The 22,829-nt window shown below is 35.0% G+C and overlaps 1 protein-coding gene across 2 annotated transcripts in view; it reads left to right on the top strand.

The window, feature by feature from the left end:
• FBXL20 (F-box and leucine rich repeat protein 20) overlaps window positions 1–22,829 on the top strand; it is a 108,546-nt gene that overhangs the window by 61,071 nt on the left and 24,646 nt on the right. For both annotated transcript variants that reach the window (XM_020997551.2, XM_020997552.2), the window contains exons 3-7: window positions 17,073–17,127; window positions 17,828–17,902; window positions 19,317–19,411; window positions 19,837–19,905; window positions 22,233–22,328. In XM_020997551.2, the coding sequence (XP_020853210.1) occupies window positions 17,073–17,127; window positions 17,828–17,902; window positions 19,317–19,411; window positions 19,837–19,905; window positions 22,233–22,328 (390 nt within the window). The remainder of the gene's footprint in view (window positions 1–17,072; window positions 17,128–17,827; window positions 17,903–19,316; window positions 19,412–19,836; window positions 19,906–22,232; window positions 22,329–22,829) is intronic.

Raw genomic sequence — 22,829 nt, 5'->3', positions numbered from 1 at the left:
TAGATTTTATTTGGTCAGTATCCTCAGCAATATAGAACACAGCCAAGAAGCAAGAAGTAAGATAAAAAAGGGGGGGGGAGCATTTGAGCTGTTAAAATTGAAATCACAAAGTTAATGCATTGAACACCAGTTAATAACATTCTTCATCATGAGTTGTTGGAGATCATCTGAGGTTCTTACTCAGATTATATGAATGAAAGACTTTTTTTTTTTAAATCTCTTTTTGAGGGCCAAGGACTGTGCTGAGTGCTGGAGGCACAGATACCAAAGCTAGACAGTCCTTGTCCTCAAGGAATTCTAATAAGGTCAGAAAACATATTGAATAATAGTGGCCAGAGAGAGGTTTTTTGGTGTGGAAAGGCATAGGGATGGTGAATGGAACCATAGTTTCCAGAATTAATAGCAATATTGATGTCAGTACAGCTCCTAATGCAAGGAGAAGGGGAGATACCTATATATTGGGGGAGATAGAAAATGTGAGTTGGATATTTGCGAGCATGATTTCATATGGTCTGGAGCTGGGTTGGTAAAAAGTTTTGTCCCTTACTTTATTTTTACCTTTTTATTATTATTATTATTATTATTATTATTTTTAGTAAGGAACTTTTTTTTTAATGCAGTTGGGGTTAAGTGACTTACCCAGGGTCACACAGCTAGTAAGTGTCAAGTGCGTGGTCTGAGACTGGATTTGAACTGAGGTTCTTCTGTCTTAAGGGCCGGTGCTCTATCTACTGCACCACTTAGCTGCCCCTGCCCCTTACATTAAACATAGTTTGCACAAACTTTTGGTTTTCCATTTTTCAGCAGATTGAAACAGTGAAAAAGAAAAGGAATGTTGTGCTACTAGAATGAGATGCTGAAAGAGTAAAAGCAAGAAGTGGGACAGAAAAATTATAAAATAGGCCAAAGAAAAGAGGAAAAAAAGAATACTTAAGGGGAAGAAAGAGAGAGGAAAGGGAGTATAAAGTAAAGTAGTATGCACCAAAGTAGTATAGAGTAAAGTAGTATGCACCAAACATGGAGGAAGGAGGTGGATAAATGCTCTACATATTTAGCTCACTTGGATCTGAGTTAGACAAAAGGTTGAACACAAATGCCCACACACAAAGAGATTCATGTAGAAATAAATTCAAAGGGAATCAGGTAGAAACAGGAAGAAGGGAGATGAGAATTAAAAGACACGCTAGATTCAAGTAGGGCTTAGTCATAAGCCAAATAAGCTTCCAGTTTCAGAGGGTGGATTTTGAAATTGAATAAAAGGAAGGAAAGGAAGTGTGAAGAACCTAGGATAGGGAACGGGCAAGGGGAAGACGAGGAAAAGTAGGATGGAAGCAGATTGCATTAAATATATAGGTAACTATTGAGCATACACCTTTCTCACAACCCTCTTCCCTCTGTAAAGAGGGGGATGTGGGTGGGAAGAGGAAAAAAATACAAGAAAATAGGATAGAGGAAAATTGTTAATAGGAACTAACAGTCGTAACTGTGAACCTGAATGGAATGAACTCACCTATTAAATGGAGAAGGGTAGCAGAATGAGTTAGAAAGTAGAATACAACAATGTTATTAATAAAAAAACATACTTGAAACAGAAACTTTCACACAGTAAAAGTTAGGGCCTAGGACAGGTTCTAATAGACTTCAGAAGAATTTGGAAAATCAAGAGTAGCTGTCATGCTCTCAGACAAGACAGCAGTAAAAATAGATTTGATAAAAGAGATAAATAGGTAAACTAACATTATGCTTAGAACCATGGATAATGAATTACTTTCAATACGTAACATCTATCCACTGAGTGGCATAGCATCTAAATACTTAATGGAAAAGTTAATTGATTTACAGAAGGAATAGATAGCAAATCTTCCCCCCTATCCCAGAGTTAAACAAATCTAACAAATATAAACAGTAAGTCAAAAATGTGAATAGAAATTTAGAAAAGTTAGGTATAATGTCTCTCTGGTGAGTACTGAATGAAAACAAAAAGGAAGACACATTTCTGAGTTGTTTATAACACTTTAAAAAAAACTGACCATGTGTCTAGGGCATTAAAAAACCTCACAGATTCAGTAAACCCAAACTATTTGACAAATCTTTTACCAGAGACTGCAAATAAAAATTATCCAATAAAGAGTTTTGAAGCAATTAAAACATAATTCAAAGAATGAATATCTTAATCTAAAAGAGTTGGTGAATCAAAGAATGAATTATGTAAACAATAGAAAATTTCATTAAAGAAAATAAGAACAGTGAAGCAATATGCCAGAACCTTAGAAATATAGCCAGTAGACTTGAAGGGAACTTTTATGTCTCTTGAACACTCTAATCAATAAAGAAGAGGAAGAACAGATCAGTTAATTGGACATGTAACAAACCCTGTCCCCTTCTCCTCCCCCTCAAAAAATAAAACAGCCCTAGAAAACCAACAAAGTTTAAAACCCCAAGTAAACACCAAAATAGAAATTCTGAAAATCAAAGAGATTAAAAGTTGTTTTTAAAACAGACCCAAGAAAGTCCTTATAAAATAGATAAATCATTAGCCAGTCTTTTTTAAAGAGGACAACCAACATCAAAAAATGAAAAAAAAATCACAAAAAATGAAATAAAACAAATTATTGTAAAGTATTCAATTATTTTTGCACCTGCTACATGCTAAGCACATTAGATAAAAGAATAAAACTTTAAATTGTGTTACATTTTCAGTTAACAAGCATTTATTTTCTCCTTTCTCTCCCACAATTTAATTTAAAAAAAGAAAAGAAAACCTTCATAACATATAAGCACAGTCAAGCAAAACAAATTCCATTCATTGGCCATGTCCAAAAACGTTATGTGTCTTCTGCAGGCACTTCTGTTAAGAGATGGGTAGCATGTTAAGTGCCTGCTTTGTGCCAAGGACTGTACTAAGCACTGGGGATACAATGAAAAGCAAAAACATTATCACTGCTCGTGATCTAATGGAGGAGACAGCATGCAAATAATCATATACGAACAGGATATGTGTAGCATATTTTGGGGGTGATCTTAGAGGGAAGGCACTAAGAGGCACTAAGATTACGGAGGACTTTAGAAAGGCTTCTTGCAGAAGGTGGTGCACAGTCAGTGAAAATGCAGGAAGTTGGGAGATTAAGTATCTTGTACAAGGAACAGCTACTGTTACTTGATCCAACAGTGGATCTAGTCCAGTACCACTAGATCATTGAGTACATGGGGTGGGTAAGGTTTAAGAAGACTGGAAAGGCAGAAAGGGGTCTGCTTACGAATAGCTTTAAATGCCTAACAGACCATTTTATATTTCATCTTGAAGGTATTAGGGATTATTAGGAGTTTATTGAATGGAAGATGTGACATTATCTAACTTGTACTTAAGGAAGATCACTTTGGTAACTGAGTGGAGGATGGACAGGAGAGGGGAGAGACTTGAGAAAGGGTGACCAACCAGAAGTCTGTTATAGTATTTCGGGTATGAGATGATGAGGGCCTATGCCAGAGTAGTTGCAATGTCAGAAGGGAAAAGGGGATATGTCTCAGAGGTAAGATTGATCAGATTTGGCAACAGATTGGATATTGAGGGATGAGAATGAGAAGTTTGAGGATAGTGTCTTCAGTAGAGAAGGTTGGAATAGAAGAGTGTTTTTGGGGAAAGATAATAAGGTCAGTTTTGAACCATTGAGTTTGAGATGTTTATGGATCATCCAGTTCTAGATGTTCAGTAGGGAGTTGGAGATAAGACATTGGAGGTTAAGAGAGATTAGAACTGGATAAATAGATTTGATAATCATGGTTTGTTATTGTATTAAGGTTCTAAAATCTTTTAAAAGTTTTTTCTTTATGATATAAACTGTTCTGGTTAAATCTTCATCAGTTTATAGAAGTCTTCCATTTTCCTCTGAGATTTGCCATTTCTTACAGTGATGTAACATTCTGTTATATATTACCATAATGTATTTAGCCCTTCTCCAAAAAATGGGGCACACTACTCCCCCCCCACCTTAGGTTCCAGGTTTTGACTACTACAAAAAAAACCTGCTATAAATATTTTTGTATATTGAGGTCTTTTCCCCTCATTTCTTTGATTTCTTTGGAGTGTGTATATGCCTAGCAATGGTGTTGGTAGGTCAAAAGGCATGCACAGTTTAGTGACTTGATGGGCATCATTCCAAATTGCTTTACAGAATGGCTGGACCAATTCATAGCCTTTTCTCCGTAGCCCTTCCAACAGATGTCATTTTCTTATTGTTGTCTTTCTCAGTCTGATTAATGTCAGGTGGAACCTCAGAGATGCTCTAATTTGCACTTCTCTAATTAGTAATGATTTGGAACATTTTTTTCATATGATTGTTGATAGCTTGGATGTCTTCCTTTGATGACTGCCTGTTCATACCTTTTGATGTTTTGTCTATTATTGAGCCATGCTTTTATTCCTACAAATTTGAATCAGTTGTTTATAAATTTTAGATTTGAGACTCTTCAGAAAACAGTTTTCCTAGTTAACTTTTTATCTTGTCATTTAACTATGTTGGTTTTGTTAGTGCAAAACACCTTAATTTTGTATCATCAAATTGTCTTTTATCTTTTTTCCTCTCTTGCTTGTTTAGTCATCAACGTCTTCCTGTCTATAGATTAGAAAACTAATTTCTCTCTTGCCCCTAATTTACTTATTATATTATCTTTTATGTCTTAAGTCATGTATCCACTTGGAGTTTATTTGGTTGTATGGTGTGAGATATTTTTGTCTAGATCTGATTTCTGCCAGACTGCTTTTCAGCTTTACCAACAGTTTTTGTTGAATAGTGAGTCCTTACTCCCTTAATTGAGGGCTTTTGGTTGTTGAGCACCATGCTATTGTGTTCATTTGTTTTTTGTATGTTGAATACCTGATTTATTCCACTGATCAACTTTTATGCAGCCATTTTGCTGGTTCTTGCTTTATATATGGTACTTCTAGACACCCTTCCTTCCCCCTTTTCCACAGATGTCCCAGTTACCAAAATAGAGAAAGGAATAGTGAGAAGATTCTATAATGGATCATTAAAGAGATGTTTGGAGAAAACCTAGAAAGGCAGTGATTGTAAAGTCAGTGTGGCTTCACCAGCAACAGTTCCTGCCAGATAGACCTCATGTTTTGTTTTGACAGGATTATTAAACTAACTGGTAGATGAGGGGAATGCTGTGGATATAGTTTTACTTGGATGTTTGGAAAAGATAGATAAGTTTAGATAATAGTAGATAGTAGATAATACTTTAAGTTTAGATAATAGGAGATAGAATCAAAATTGGATGGCTAAACTTACAAAGGAATTGTTAATTGTTCAGTGTCAGCAAGGCAGGAAATCATATATGTGGCATATCACAAGTATCTGTGCTTGCCCTTTTGCTGTTGAATGTTTTTTTTCAAAGACTTGAATAAAGGCATAGATGGCATGCTCAGCAGGTGTGGATGACAATAAGTTGGTAGGATGAGCTAACATACATATGGCAGTCAAGATCTGAAAGGACTTGGATAGGTAAGATCAAATCTAATAAAGTGAAGTGTTTTGGGGTTTGTGTGTGATTTTATACTTATGTACAGAAAATCAGCTTCAGTGCAAGAGTGGGGAGGCACAGTTAGGCAGCAGTTCTGAAAAAATGTGTTTGTTTTTTAGCCTTCACACTACAAAGAAGTCAGTAGTGTGATATGGCACCCAGAAAGGCTATAGGAATCTTGAGCAGCATTAAGAGGGGCATAACTTTCAAGAATCAGGAAGTGATAGTTTCACTATATTTTACCTCCTTCAGAGCTCATCTGGCATATTGTGTTTTAGCAATTCTGGCTGTCACAGTGTATGAAGGATGTTGATAAGCTGAAGAGTGCCTAGAGGAGGGCAACAAGTATAGTGATGACCTTTAGTCTGTGTTTTTGAGGAAGGGATTAAAAGACTTGGGCATGGTTAGCATGGAGAAGAGAAAACTGAGGGGAAATATGATAGCCCTCATTCATTATTTGAAGGACTGTCGTGTAAAGGAGGATTTAGGAAGAGGGAAAAAAAATCATCCCATTAGGCCCAAGAAAACAGAATTGGGAGCAATGGGTAGAATTTTCAAAGGGAATTTAGGCTTGATACCGGGAAAAGTTTCCTAGCACTAAATCTCTAAAAGTGGGATGCCTTATGCAGAGACTTAATTTGTTATGATGAAGATTCCTGTTTTGTATTGGCCAGACCAGAAAGGTTGAAGTCTCTTTTAATTCTCAAGTTCTCTGATGTGAACTTAGGTTCACTAGGTTGGTACAATTTCACCTACTTTGTGAGGGTAAATAGGCTTTTGTGAACTGGGCTGGAGATCTAATCACCATTTAGAATGTTTACATGGGAAAAATCTTCTAAGTTCCCAATAACCAACTTACACATAAACACAGCACCACCCTTTGGTAAGTTGAGGACTGCCTGTTCCATTCCTTGAAGTCTTTTCCTGCTCTATGACTTGATGAATTTTAAAAGACACTCTCTCATTCAAACATACAGTTACTTTATTTACTCTAAAGAATGAATTCCTATTCCCTTTTGACTCTGGCAGTGGTAGATTTAGACAGTCGATGCAGACCATAGTATTTTGCTAGGAATTATTACAAGTACCTTCTGCAGTGCTTTTTAATATGATAGTGATGGCAGATAGCAAAGAATGAAATTTCCTTTTGAAGGAGTTGCCTGCTGAAACTTGAGATTAATTGCAATAATTAGTCTTGGTCCCTGGAACCTGTGCTGAAACTCACTCTCTTCTTTTCCAGTAAAGGTGAGGGAATAGAATATTGTATGCCTTGTCAGATGTAGTAGTTTTGTGGTTCAGTTTGACTAAACTGTTTTCACTCCTAGAGGTGGTGGTTTAGGGTAATCAGGAAGTAGGTTATTTTGAAAAGCAATAGTAAAACTTTTTTTAATCTTAAAAAAAGGTGAACAAAGGAAAAAATATCCTAAACTCTTCTTTTTAGCTTATGTACTACCGCTTCTTTTGGTATCTTCACCATTATATATTCTATTACCATTTAACTCCACAGCTACCTCGTTGGGAATAGTTAAGGTGATTTCTCAAAGACTCCCAAAGTAATAAGAGTCTCTAGGTTAGAGCTAGCTTTGTGACAGGAGAAAATGAATCATACATAATTTTCCTTGACAAGAACATGATCTGTAAAAATAGTTTCAAGAAAGTCTGACTAGATCTTTTGTAAACAAACCATATAAAAGCAGAAGTTCTGGTGTGTTTTTCCAGTTTTCTGAACTATTTACTATTTTCATTTGCCTTCTGAAGGTTTGGGTGCTTCTTTTGAAACATTAACGTTCATGTTCTGGTTCAGCATTTGTGGAAACCTGAGCATTCATTCTGTAACACAAGGAATAGTGATTGTGGATTCATGTTAATTGTTTACTTAGATTAGTTACTGTTATCTGTGCTAATCTGTCTTCCTTTATCCATTTCTTGGAGAATTAAATGCATATTTAACATTATTAATTCAAAAAATCATGGTCTTGATCCTCCTTAATTCTATTAAGAGTAAAAAGGAGTTTTAACGGCATAATAGATTTCAGCAGGTGTCTTTGGCTAATTCAAAATAGATCTGCAACTTGAAATATAAAACCAAAATTGCATTTTCATGATTGCCTGAAATTATAGGCATTTCTTTGGGTTCCAAACAGAGTAAAATACCAACTATAGAAAACCTTATGAAATTATTTGCTATTTTTAGAATAAATTTTGCTTTCCAAACTATGACTCCTGCTGATTAATTCTATTGGCCTAGCAAATAAGAATTTATCATTCTGTATAGAAGCTCAGGAACAAACATGATTTGGGGGGGAAGGTTGAGGTAATTGGGGTTAAGTGACTTGCCCAGGATCACACAGCTAATGTCATGTATCTGAGGCTGGATTTGAACGAAGGTCCTGACTCCAGGGAGTGTGTGTTCCATCCACTGGGCCACCTAGCTGCCCCCAAACATGCATTTTTAAAAGCATTCCTAGATGAGCATGGATCTTACGGTGGTAAAAATTAAGCTTGGTTGTAGACTGGAAAGTTAGTGAAAATTCCTTATTTCTTTTTGGGGAGGCTTAAATTCTTTATACTTTTTGTATTCTGTTCTATTTGGTTAGAATGAAGGGAACATTGCATTTTTTCTTACATTCACTTTGGGTAAAGAAAGAAATCCTTTCTCCTACAAGTTCATTCTTTAGTGGGCTCAGAGAAGGAAAGATTCTTCATGGGATTAGAATGAGAGAAAACAAGTTTCAGAGGTTTGTTCCTACTAGGCTACTTTTTTTGTTGTTCTAGCATTCTCCTTTAAGCGTCATGAGCTTTCAGAACTGGAAATTAAAATGGAGAAAGCAATGAGTATTCACTACACCATAATGACTCCTACTGACAGCTGGAAGGTTAGATTTTCACATAATATCTGGGATTCTGGTATGTCATCATTTAGTATTTGTCATCAGCTGTAGGAGAGTATAAAACTTTTAAAAGGCCATTATGGCACCAGTATAAGAAAGGTGCCTTTCGGTAAAGACATTTTGTAAGAAATAGTGCTTGAACCTGTTGGACGTCTCCACCTGAGTGTCCATTAGGCTTCTCTAAGTAAATGTGACAAAAACAGATCTCATCTCCCCTTGCTTTTTTCTCTATGTTTGAAATATTTTCTCTCACCACTGCCACATTGAATTCCCAGGTTCCTTTACAACACAGGTATCTTTCAGGTGTTTTGATTGTGTATATAAACTTTTTGAGGGCAGAGGCTTTCTTTTTATCTTTATATCTCTCCCCCCACCCCCACTTCCCATCCCCTATGGAGTACCTGCCACATCAAAGATATTCAGTACATTCTTATTTAATTTTGAACTAAAGTCCAATGGAGTTTGAGATTCTAATGAAATTCCAAAAATTTTGTCTTGTTTCGTCCCCACTTAGTTTATGTTAAATGTCTTTAATTATTCTAGTTGTGACATAAGAATGATCTGGTTTGGTGAAGTGGAACTAATGGAAACTTTAGGAGAAAAGTGATTTGCCATCTTTGTGTTAGCAAAGAAGGAGAATACTGGAGATTGTCATACATGTACTATGATTATAGGAGAGGTTTCAGATACGGCCTTAGACGCTTAACACTTATTAGGTGTGTGACCCTGGGCAAGTCAACCCCATTGCTTAGCCCCCCCAAAAAATTACTGTTGGGCAAATAGAAGCTAATAACTCCATGAAATATCAAGAAACAAAATGAAAAGGATGAAAAAAATAGAAGAAAATGTGAAATAAATCATTGAGAAATCAACTGAGCTGGAAAATAGATTGAGAGATAATTTAAGAATTATTGGAGTACCTAAAGGTATCAACAAAATCAACAACAGAAAAATCAACAAAAGAGAATAGACATCATCTTTCAAGAAGTTATCAAAATGAAACTGCCCTCATATCCAAGAACCTGAGGGTGAAACAGAAAATGAAAAAGTCCACTGATCACTTCCTAAAAGAGACGCCAAAATGAAAACTCCCAGGAATATTATAGCCAACTGCAAACAGCCAGAAAGAAACAACTTAAATATCATGGAAACCCCAGTCAGTAGAACGCAAGATCTAGTAGTTTCTATATTAAAGAATTGGATGGATTGGAATATGATATTCTGGAGGGTAGAGGAGCTAGGACAGAGGTGGGGAACCTGTTTCAGAGAACAAATCCTTTTATTTAGGGGATGTGTTCTGTGAAGTTTGGATTCAAAGGGTTGCACTTGAGGACCTAGAGGGCAGATTCCCCACTCCTGAGCTAGGACTACAACCAAGAATCACTTATCCAGCAAAACTGAGTATAATCCTTCAGGGGAAAAATGGATATTTAATGAAATAGAGGATGTACAAGCATTCCTAATGAAAAGACCACAGATGAATAGAAAATTTGACTTTTGATAAAATATGCTACCTAGTTTTTGAGAGAGAAGTGGTAGATTTAGGCTACAGATTGAGACATTTATTTTGGATGTAGCCAATGTGGAGATTGTTTTTCTTGACAATGTTTATTTGTTACAAGGATTTTGTTTTTCTTGTTGAGAGGGGGAGAGGAGAAGGGATGAATGGTCAATTTTCATTAATTAAAAAAAAAGATAAATACTGAAAAGCTACAGAATGTTTTCAAAATTTAAGCTTGACTAACCTCAAAATAAACAGAATTAGTGCCACAAGTGGTATAGTGAGAAGCATTGTTGTCTAGTGGAAAGAGAAGACCTGGATTATAGTTCTTCCCATGAATTACCTATGTCTGGGAGCATAAGTATGTCATTTACATCTCTGAACCTCTTTCTAGTCTGAAATAAAAATAATCTCTGGCCCTCCATCTGCATATTCTGTGATTCCAAATACAGAATGGGGAAGAGAGGCATTCATGTACAAAAGTGAGTTTAGCTCATTGTGAGTTAGTAGTATGGTGTGGCTGCCAAAAAAAAAGCTAATAAGTACTTGGGCTACATTAATAGTATGAAGTATAATATCCAGAACAAAGCAGGTCATAGGTCCTTTAGAGCAGGAAAGGCAGAAGCCAGGTTTTAGGAGATTATGGAAAAGTGGTGATGGAGACTTAGACTTTTTTCAGGCCTGATTTCATCTTTTCTTTCTTTGAGCTTTTAAGAGTGGTAGCTCCCAACATTTTGTGAACAAAATCCCCTTTCAGCAACAGAGTAACATGTTGTGAAATCCCATGACAATTTAATGTACTACTCATAATATTCTTTTAGATTCATTAAGTGCTTAGAATAATGAAAATGATAACTGTTGCCCCTGTAGCTCCAAATTAAGTTTTATATTGTTATTATAAATGTAAAAATTATAGAACTCTATAATTATAAACATCTTATGTGGAACATTTAAGAATTGCAAAATACTCCAGCAAGACCACATATGCTTAGTTTTATATTAAATTTCTTCTATAAATTTTGTTGAATATAAGTTACAATTTGGAAAATAACATAGTACAGTAATGATATATAAGCCTAAATTCTACGTTGAACTTTTTATTTAAACAAAGGTTTACAATATTGGGATCAATACTAGAGTCTTAAATCTGGTGTGCATGGAGTATTTTTGTATTTTTATTTAAAACAAGCAAATGAAAATACTTGCTTATACAGGTGTGATAGAAAGTAGAATTTTACAAAATCTCTTGCTGAGAGATGGCAATTCATTTTTTATTTTTAGCCACTTAACAAGTTGACAAAAATGAATCACTAGTTCAGATATAAAATATTTCTTTTTTTTTTTTTAACAATGTTCATATGAAAACTAACCTTTGTAAGGAGAGAATCTCTTCAGACTTGACTTATCTTCTACCATTGAAGCATTGGCTATATACTCTCACAGGAAATTTACTGATTGATTGACCATGTGCTAACCTGTTTTTATAATATTATTCCAGACAGAAAAATAGTAACATACGCAGAAAATATGTTTAAATTAGAAAACAGTCGATATTGCAGTGAGAGGTAATAAAAGCTTATGACTCTGTAGTTTTTGATAGTCTCAGTATGGCATGTGATGTCCATGCATGATCATGGTTTTCAAACAGCCTGACATTTGTATTGCAGGAATGTAAACGTTAGTAACATCTTAATCATATGATTACAGCGCTAATGAGGAAACAAGAACCACAGTGGTACAATATGCAGAGTGCGGATGAAGGTGTCTGCACATGTCTGCTCATGCTTCATTGAAAATTGGTTTGTGCTCAAATGTCGGATTCTTTTGGTGATTTTACAACAATTTGATAATGGGTTAAGAACAATTTGCAGTTAGTCAGAAATGATTGAATTTGATGTAATTACTGCACAAACACAAATAGTTATACAGTTTCAAATTGCTGCAGAAACAAACCTGTGTTGTTTCAAACATGCATATGCTTGTTGTCATAGAGGAAAAAATATGTTTGTAATACAGTGGGGAATTATTTATTGCTTAAGATGCCATTAAATAATTTTTAGCACAGGCTGCTTAGACCATTGTTGAGACCACTATAAGGGAACCACCATCTTGGAGCATTTGTTTTTCAACCACACAATTTAACAATGGAAATAAATAAGGTATTCTTCTCTAGTTCTTTAGTATATATGTCTTGATAAAAATCTTTAAGAAACACTAACAATTTAAAGATCTTCAAGAATAACGACCCTCTATTTTACTACTTTTGTTTGAATTCACTCCAGTAAACATTTATTCCCTACACCATTACTGCTGGGCACTTGTCTTTTGGTTTGATTTTTTTTTCCTTCTAAACAAGATGTGCTTATAAAGTAATAGGAATAAATCTCATTGCCTTTCTGTGTGTATTACTGCCTGGTGAACGGCGTACTTCAAATTAAGCTATCCCATTGAGTTTGTCTAATTTACTATAGTAATCAATCCATCTATTTTTGCAAAGTCAAAATCAACCATTTAAATTAGCACATCATGTCATTATAAAATGTTTGCTTTCCTTTTCTAATGCTTAAAAAAAAGTATTGATACCTTTTGTTTTCACTGGAGCCACATTTCCCTCTTCTACCCATTCCTAGAGAGCTAACTCAAAGAATAAAAAAGAAGGAAAATTAGTTCAGCAAAGCTAATTAGTATAATAAAATTTTTCCACACTTATAATGCTCATCATCTCTGCAAAGATGAGAAAGGGATTTAAAATGCACCTTTTCTTGATGACTAAGATTGTTGATTCACAGCATTTAACTTCTGTTACCTAGTTTCCATTTACATTGTTGAAGTTGTATATATTGTTTTTCTGGCTCTGCTTACTTCACTTTGCATTGGTTTATCTAAGTCTCCCTATGCTTCTCTATATTTATCCTAATTACATACCACATTTTGTTTAGCTATTTCCCGGTTAATGGAAATTTACTTTGTTTCCAGGTCATACAAAAAGTATTCGGTGTGTTTGGGGTTTTTCTTTTTATCACAGACTGGGTACATACCTAGCAGTGTGACCCTCTGGGTCGGAGGTATGGGTATTTTAGTTACTCTCTTTACATAATTCCACGTTGCTTTTCAGAACATTTGGACCAATTTAAAATTCCATGAACAACTGATAGTATGCTTGACTTTCCACAACTCCTCCAACACTGACTGCTCTCTTTTGTCACCTGTGCCAGTTTGCTGGCTGTTGAAGTTTTTCTTTGGCTGAGGTTATTTTTGTTGTTGTTGTTTTTCTTGTAATTCCATGTTTTAAAAAGTGAGTATATTTGACTTTTTAATACTGATATTCTTTGTCAGTAGAAAGTTGGGAAGTTTTCATTCACAAATTCATTTTACTAAACTATTTTAAAGACTGATTTAGTTTTGAGGAATCCTGTTTAGGAGTTTCTAGTTTGCTTATTACTAACAAAAGAACACTTCTTAATGCTCAGCAGTGTGGCAGGGAGCTTAGGAAGTTAATTCCATTTGTGGGACTTAAAATGGGGAAATGGTTAAAATCCTGCCCTTCTAATTCTGTTTAAAGTCATGCCTGTTCACCTGGTTCTGCTCCCTTCACTTCTCCTGGTTCTGCTTACCTCACTTTGCATTGGTCCATGTAAGTCTGTCCAGGTTTTTCTGAAATCATCTTGCTCGTCATTTGCTGGGCAGCCTCTCAATTTCCAATTCTTAGCCACCACAAAAAGAGCTGCTATAAGTGTTTTTCTACATATAGGTCCTTTTCTTTTGATCTCTTTGGGATACACACTCAGTAGTATTGCTGGGTCAAAAGGCATGACAGTTCTGTAGCCCTTTGAGCATAGTTCCAGATTGTTCTCCAGAATGGTTGTATTAGTTCACAACTCTACCAACAGTGCTTTCATGTCCTATTTTTGATATCTCCACCAACATTTATCATTTCCCTTTTCTGTCCAGTTAGCCAATTTGGAAGGTATGAGGTGGTACCTTGGAGTTGTTTTAATTTGCATTTCTCTAGTTACTAGTGATTTAAAGCATTTCTTTCATGTCACTATAGATTCATCTGTCACTTTGAAGAACTAACATGTTAGCTTGTTCACTGATTGTTGTTCCTTATTAAGCAGTTAGAGTGTCAGTGATAACCTTTTACATATTCCAGGAGGCTAAAGTCCTTGTCATTCATCTGTTCTACATAAAAGCATGCTCTTCTACCCTTTCTTACTAATCTTTGTGTTACCCAGCACCTGATATCTTTGAGTCATTCACCAATTCTTTTTCCTTTTCTCTTATTTCCACCATAAGCTTCTTTTCTGGTTAGGTAAGAAATAAAGTGGTACATCCAGAGAAAGAACTATGGAGTTTGAATGCAGATCGAAGCATATTATTTGCTCTTTTTTTTTTCTTCTGTTTTATTTCCTCTTTCTTGTGGTTCCTCCTATTGGTTCTAATTCTTCCCTACAACATGACTAATGTGAAAATATATTTATTAGAAATGTATATGTAGAACTTAGATTGCATGCCCTCTTGGGGAGGGAGTTAAACAGGGACGGGGAGAAAAATTTAAAATTCAAAAGCACATGTTGAAAACTAAAAAAGAAAAAAAAAATAAAGTGGTAGACACAAAGGTTGAGGGACCTGGTGATAAAGGAAATTTTAAAAGGCTTTGCATGCCATCCCTATCAAAATTAATCATTTTCTTTTCCAAAAACAGGCATCTGTCCTTTGACTAGCTAACTGATATAGTAATCATGGCATGCTTATTGCAAGTCAGGGGGATGCTCCAATATTGCTGTAACTACTGTGATTATTTTTCTGGATAGTATATACTCCAGGCTTCGTTATGGTACTCCTACATCCACCTAACTAATTTGATGTTACTGTTTCCATTGTAATTGCTTCTCAGGTCTTACAATCAGGAAACCTCTACCTATCTGTGAATAACATTTTACAGAGCTTGTTGGATGTAGATCAGTTTCATTACCTTACTAAATTAGCCCTTTACTTAACCCTCCCAACTCAGTTTTAATCAGTCATGTGATAAACATTTTTATATTTAAAGTGGATTTGAGAATTTTTCATACTAAGGTGCATAAGGTCTATATATTATCGAATAAAGGATCATGTGATATACTCTACACCAAATGGTTTTATAGCATTCTTGTTATCACAAAGGATGACAGGGAAATTCTCAAAACAAAATTATATTTTAAAAAATTACTTGTTGGATGAATAGGAGAAAAGTTCATGGCTTACAAGGAATAGAATCATAGAAAACAAAATGTTTTCTTGTAAATTTGAATCAATTCCTTGTATCTTAGACATTTATAAGAAAGTGAGCCATTCCTCAATTGATATATGGTCTAAGAACAGGCAGCTCTGAAGGGAAGAAACCCAGGGTATCTATAGCCACTCCAGATCTCTACTAATTAGAGAAATGCACATTAAGGCAATTCTGAGATTCTATTTCACAACCATCATCATGGCATAGGTGACCAAAAAATGAAAATTGATAAATTTTGGAGGGACTGTGGGAAAACAAGTATATTGATAAACTTTGGGGGATACTACACATGGATACAGCCATTTTGAAAAGCAATATGAAATTATACACAAAAAGTTACTAAACAATGCATGCTCTTTGACTCAGCTATACAAAAGAGAAAAAGGTATACAAATGTTTTATAACAGATCTTTCTGTGGTGGCAAAAGAAACTAGTAATTTAAGAGGCAGTATTTTTTAACAAATATAAAAATGAATCATTTGAAGACATAAATGGATAAAAAATGAAATGAATAGGACTAGGAAAACAATTTATACAATGACAGCATTATAAAAACATTTTGAAAACTGTAAGAATTATGACATTGACCATATATGATTCCAGAAGATTAATGTGCTATCCATTAGAGAGCTTTAGAATACAGAGATAGAATAGATAGATTTCGAGTACAGCGGTTAGGGGGGTTTGTTTTGCATGTCTGTGCATTTTTAGAAAAAATTTTTTTTCCTTTTTTTTTACCCAGTGGGATAGGGATGAGATCACAGGAAGGGAAATGGGTTTCTATTATTTTTGTTTTTTAAATAGAGGCTGGGGGATTTCACAGGATTTAGAGGATTTCACAGATGTGAAATGTTGCATGCACTTTCAGATTAGGTCACTGTTAATAATTTTACTTAACTGTTACAAGAGACCTTTTTTGAAGATCTAATGTAAAAATGAAACATCAATAAAATTGAAGGTGATGAAAAATAACATTTTCAATAACAAAAACTAGCTTTTTGGACCAATATGACCTGAATATTCATGGAGAAAAGTGTTTCATGCAAAAGTGACCCATTTAGTGTTGATTTCAACATACCCAACCACATTACATAGATCGCCTATGGTAGAATTGATCTGGTCATAGTCAGGTAGACATTTGTCCACTTCAAACCTAATGTATGCTTATATTTACTGTTGCCTGCAAAAGTCCTGATCCTTTCTTGTCATTGATATGTTAAAGTCATTCTATTTTTATAGGCTTCTGAACTAGAATTGGTGATAGAAAGATTCTAACTAAATGTCATTACTATTTTATAGATATTGCAATGACTTTTGTTGTTCCTTTTTTAGCAGTTGTATAACTTTTTATTAGTAGAGGGGAAGTGTTTACACTTTTACCACCATATACGTCTACCACTATTATATAGAAATAGGGCAACACCCTTGTTTTGCTTTTTGTGAGACTTTGTTGCTTTAGAATCCATTTTTCTTGACTTCAGGTTTTTTTTCAGGTTTTTTAACTGAACTGTTGCTGTCATGTTGATAAATAATAAGTGTTTATTGTCAACAGTATTGTAAGGTGAAAAACTAAATTTTTCACTTTTAGGGTAAGAGTGGTATTAGTCCTTTAAAAAAAACTGCTGAGGTTTTACGTCCTTTTATTTGTGAAGTTCCAACAGAATTAAAAAGCCTAGCCTTTTACAGCTAGTTAAGTGTCAAGTGTATGAGGCCAGATTTGAACTCGGGTCTTCCTGAATCCAGGGCCAGTACTCGATCCATTATGCCATCTAGCTGCCTCTAGTCTTTTTGTTTAAAGTGTTCCATTTTGTTATGTTATGTGTATCTAAAATTAAGACAAACTTATTTTATTCTACAATAAATTTTTTCTTTTCATTTTAGAATATTCTCTTTTCTGGATGTTGTTACATTGTGTCGCTGTGCTCAAGTATCCAGGGTAAGAATAGCTGAATTATAATGAAACCTGCTTATAATACTGGTGTTGTGATGATCATCTAACCATGTATGTATTTATGTTGCAGGAGACACTGTTTGACCTCTGGTGAAACTAAATTGATTTAGATCTGAATTTTTTAGATCTAGATCTGAAAATCTAATTTAGAATTAGATCTGAGGATCTAATTTAGATCCTCATCTAATTCAGGCTTATCAATTTCAGGCTGGTCAGTTCCTTTGATAACTAATGTTCCCTGGGTTAAGAAGACCAAATCTTCTAGTTAGAAAATAGCTTCTGGCTTCAGTCCTTATCCTATAGCCTGTTTTGCTCTGACCATTGCTATGACTGCCCACATTGAGCACTTTTCTACAATGTGTCAAGAGGTTCCATATCCGTTCACCTTTTTGTGTAATTGTGGATCTAAGTGTAGGAAGAACTAAGGTGAATGTTCTATATTGGTTAAAAGTAAGGGCAGCTCTTTTTCAGGTTGATCATGGTATTTGGAGAGTATTTTATATCTCTCATAGTCATTGTGTAGTATGAATTATCTGTGGGTTTTTTGTGGAAGTTGTGTTGTTTTGTTTTAATCTTAAGTAGACTTTCATGAAGATTGATTTAGGTCACACTGACTTTTCTTTTTTTCAATTAACTCTATGTACTCTTCTTCCCCCTCTTCTCTTCTCCCACCACCCCAATCTAGGCTTGGAATGTTCTAGCTCTAGATGGCAGCAACTGGCAGCGAATTGACTTGTTTGATTTCCAGAGGGATATCGAGGTATAATTATATGTGATATGTGATCCCATTTCTCTTGTTAAAGTGTAATTACTGTATAGACCAGATTAATACAATTAGTATAACCCTCCTTTTCCTGAGAGAGACAGAGACAGAGAAAGAGAAAGAAAGAAAGAAATCATTAATTTGAATGCATTTGAACTTCAGGGAAACCTTGAGTCCCAAAAGCTCATTTTAACTTTTAAGGTCAGGCAGAACCTTCTTTGGAAAAGAACCAAAGAAAATTTCACAGTGGAATTATGTACATTTGCTTTCTTATTTTAAAGAGTCAATATATGCTTTCTCATTTTAAAGAGTAATTTTATCTTTGTTAAAAGAGCAAGCAAATTTGTGTCTTGTTTAGGGAATGGTTTCTGTGTATGTTGCTCCTAAGACTGAACATTTTGGATATGGTTTTGGTGAAGGTATGCAGGTATGGTTTTGATGAAGAGAGGAAACCTGATGCCACATTGCAAAATTTGCCTTTTGCGATTTTAGCCCTTAGTGGGTGTGGCCTGTCTTTAGATGAAAATCGAAAGCTAAAGGAAAGCTCATAATTACCATTCTTGATTTTCTAGAAAAGTTGTTAAAAATACCTCTGGACAAAACCATGAATCCAGACTAAGAGCTTTTGTGCTAAAGATTTTTAAAAAATTTCTCCCTCCCAAATCCTTTCCCCCCTCATCTCATTCTTCCATTTCTTAGTGCTCCAGTAGAAATGGTTTCCGTCAAGCAATATACCAGATTTGTGAAATGAATAATCAAATGAATAAATGAAAGTGAGCTTTGAGGAAACTTTGCAGCCATGATTTTGTCTTCTTCACACCATAATGGAATAGAGATTGCTTTTAATTTAAATTGTTTCTACGTTTTCCCCACTGATCTTAAACTGGCTCCCCCCCCATAATTATCTATGTATGTATACCTGAAGCATATAAAAATGTACACTCAATATAGCCAGCTTCCATTAAGTGCCCTAAAGAGAGCACTAGAATAGACACTGCTAATGTGGAAGAGAACACAAAACCAATTGTAGATAGTATTGGCTCTCACCCCCATATGTTTTTTATTTATTTTATTAAATATTTCTTAGTTACATGTAAAAAAAAATGAACAAAATGACATTTATGAGGTGACCTATGAACAGTAGAAAGCAACATTTCCTCAAGTACAGAATATCTTATTGATTGTGTAAATAACAGTGGAATGCATAGACGAATGACTAGATGTTTAATTAGAGAAGGCTTTGTAGATTCAAGTATGTTTGAGATTTGGTTCCAAATTGGCTAGATCTTTTTAAATGAGTGGAAGGAAAAATAAAATTAATTGAAGGCTTTCATATTCCTTTAGACATGTTGAAACCACAATTAAATGCTTTCAAAGGGAGTGGTTTATTTGCTTTTCTTTGTTTTCATAGGGCCGAGTAGTAGAGAATATTTCTAAAAGATGTGGTGGTTTCTTGCGAAAGTTAAGTCTGCGTGGGTGTCTTGGAGTAGGAGACAATGCATTAAGGTAATGTCATAGCTTATTTTAGTTGTCAAATGTCCCCTTTGACTAAGCAAAAAAGATTCTTTATACAGAAAATGCTGGTTTAATTTCTCAGTTTTTGAAGAGTCCTAATTCACATAAAGTATTTTAACCATGAAAATTGTCCATTGAGGAAACTCTGTATATAAATTGTGGAAGAAAGCAAGAACTAGAGCTGAGAAAACCAGAAACTATCCATTGGGGCTGACTCTTCTGGTGGTCTAGAGCATTCTGAACCTCTTTTTTACTTAGGGACATTGGGATACCACAGATATCAGAGTTTGAGAAGTGATTAATGAAAAAGTTTTAGTAAATTTGTGAACTCTTATGGTACCAGAAGATACAGTATCTTCTTCAAAATGTCTAGAGTTCCACTATTCTGAAAGCCTTTCTTTTCTATTCTCATAAAGGACCTTTGCACAGAATTGTAGGAATATTGAAGTACTGAATCTGAATGGATGTACAAAGACCACAGATGCGTAAGTACTATATAATTTAGGATGAAAGTAAAGTTCCTGGTCCCTTCCTTTCTACCCTTTGCTGGTGCATCAAGAAGTTAGTAAATCATTTTACAGGCTAGAGGAAAGTGACTACTGATCCTACCCACTTTCCTCTTTGATTCTGGTGAGAATTAATGTTAGCTTCCGTTGGCTGTTTGAGCTTCAGGTTCCAAGGCCATATTTAATTTAAAGAAATAGCATTTTTATTGTGATTTACATGAATCCTTAGTCTTGAGAAGTTTGAAAATTTGAATTCTTTAAAGGAATGGCATAATAGAAAAGGTGGCGGATAGTTAGTATAAAACTCTGTCCTACGATGGGCCCAGTAGTTTAAAACTCTGTCCCATAATGGGCCCAATTTGACCCCATCCCATAACCAGTGAATACTTTTTGTATTCATAGTGATACACTATTTCATTTGAGACAGAGCTTCAAATTTTTCAAAAGAAACTGAAGTTCAGATATAAATAGAATTGAAATTGTTTTGCAACTGTTCCCAAATCCTGCCTTAAGGATTAAAGCGAAAGATTAAAAAAATCATAGCCAGTTGAAGACTATGAGAATATGAAATACAAGAATTACTTACTTTTCAGATGTTGCACTACTGGCCACCATTTGAAAGCATAGGTTTTCTTGTCTCTGTTCTTTTCCCCTTTCTGCACAGGACTGACTGTGTCACTCCCGTGCTCGAAAACATTCAGTGGCTCCATGGTAAAATACTAGCATTCAAAGTTCTCCATGGTCTGGCTTCAAACTGCCTTTCTAGCCTCATTTCATAGATGTAATCCCCTTCTCATACTCTGTTTCAGCCAAATTGGACAGTTACCTGTTCTCCTACCTTGATGTGTGCCATCTCACACTTTTTGCATTCTTTTCCTTTGCCAAATACACATTCTCCTCATTTCTAACCCTCAGGACCTTTATTTTCCTTTAAGGCTCAGTTCAGAGATTACCACCTCTGTATAGCTTTTCCAGCTGAAAATGTTCTGTCTCTCTTTAGATTTTCCAAAGCATTTTGTCTAGTTCTCTTCCTTTGCCCTCATCACTCCCTACCTTTTATTTTACTTATCAATGTAAGCTCCTTAAGAGCAGGGACTGTCATTTTTTAAAAAATCTTTTGTATCCTCAGTGCCTAGCCTAGCATAGTGCCTTGTACTTCTATATTTATAAGTTTATTGATGGTTTTCACCATGGGAAATCCATAATCTGAAAGAGGCAATAAAGAATATATAACTAAAAGGAAGCCCTTAATTCTTTATGCAAATTTAACAAAATCTTGATGTTATATGCAATGTTAATGTATTGTATTGGCTGTTTGAGGTAGAATGAGCTCACTGAAGTAGTATGAGGATCTGAAGGAATTTACTGCTTCTTTTTTCCAATTAGGGAATACTAGTGGAGAAAAGGGATATTTTAGAAAGTAATTGCATGAAAGAAAAGGGAAGACATTCCATTTATAGGCTGTAGTTTGTTCTGTGCCATTCTTGAAGTTCATGACATGAGTTATTAATATTACAAGGTGTTGAAAGACTTTATCTTATAGTTATTAGGTGAATCTCCTTGAAACCTTTCAATGTAAGAGGCACTTGACTTTCCCCTACAGTGAATAGTTTGTACCAGTGGTCCATATTTAATTTAGAGAAAAGGCATTTTTATTGTCACTCTCATGAATCTTTAGAATTTGAGAATTTTGAGTTTTTCAAAAGAATGGCATAATAGAAAATCAGCTAATTACAGTGTATAATCGTACCCCTACATAGACCCAGTTTGACCCCATTCCTTGTCCATTCTGTATTTCCCATGCAAATGACTCATTTCCATAATGACAGTTCTCCCTACCCCTAGCTGCTTACTTTAATAACATCTGTCTATTAAAGGATTGTATTGAGCAGAAATTTGAGAAGAAAGAAGGGATGAATCTTCATTTTTGGCTGTACTCTAGGGATGCTATATAATACATTCCTAATTTTCTTGTTTTTCTGAAGAACAAACAAACCTTTTAGAACAAATATAATCAGACTACGCTGACATCTAAAATTTCCAAATATGAACTAAACACCATCATCCCCTTTGTGCATATCTCTATGTTTCTTATAAGTGAATGTCACCAGCCCAATTCTCATCTTTAAAAAATTTATATAATTTGCAATGCTATGGCTATTTGGGACGTGGAAATTGAAGCTTCTGCTACCTATGTGTATATGATTTAAATAAGGGTGGGTTTTTCTATAATGTTGATGTGTGTTTCTGTGTCTTGTTTCGTTAGTGTCTAAAAATATAGATAATTTTTTTTTATCCTCTTTCAGCACATGTACTAGCCTTAGCAAGTTCTGTTCCAAACTCAGGCACCTTGACTTGGCTTCCTGTACATCGATAACCAACATGTCTCTAAAAGCACTGAGGTAGGGATTGGATATATTACGGTGTTAACCATATGTACACTAGTTCAAATTAGATCTCTCATCCTATACCAAACTGAACTCTTAGTGGTGCCCCAAGTAAGATGACATAAACATAACTAGGACCTTTGGTCAGAGGTAAACATAATACACGAATACCATTTCTGATTTTTTTTTTCCAGAGGAATGGAAGGAAGATGAAGCAGTGACAGTTGGAACATTGTGTACCAAGATGCGATGTGTGAAAGGGAGGAGGGTTAATTCTCTTGGGTGCTTTACCAGATAAACAAACCTTAGCGATAACTTAGACTGGTAACATTTATACTTAATGAGAACTAGGTTACCAATATCCAGTCAGTTCTTAAATCTGATGTGTTCACAACATCTTTCAAATTCACTAACCCTAGTTCAGGTCTTCATTATCTCTCACCGAACTATTTCAGTAGGTCCTTGATAGGGTTCCTCACATATAGTCACTTCCCTCTCCAATTCATCTGCTTTGCA

Source organism: Phascolarctos cinereus, unplaced genomic scaffold (assembly GCF_003287225.1).
Source record: "Phascolarctos cinereus isolate Bilbo 61053 unplaced genomic scaffold, phaCin_HiC Scaffold_5;HRSCAF=322, whole genome shotgun sequence".
Lineage (NCBI taxonomy): Eukaryota > Metazoa > Chordata > Mammalia > Diprotodontia > Phascolarctidae > Phascolarctos > Phascolarctos cinereus.
This window is presented reverse-complemented; position numbering and strand designations above follow the sequence as displayed.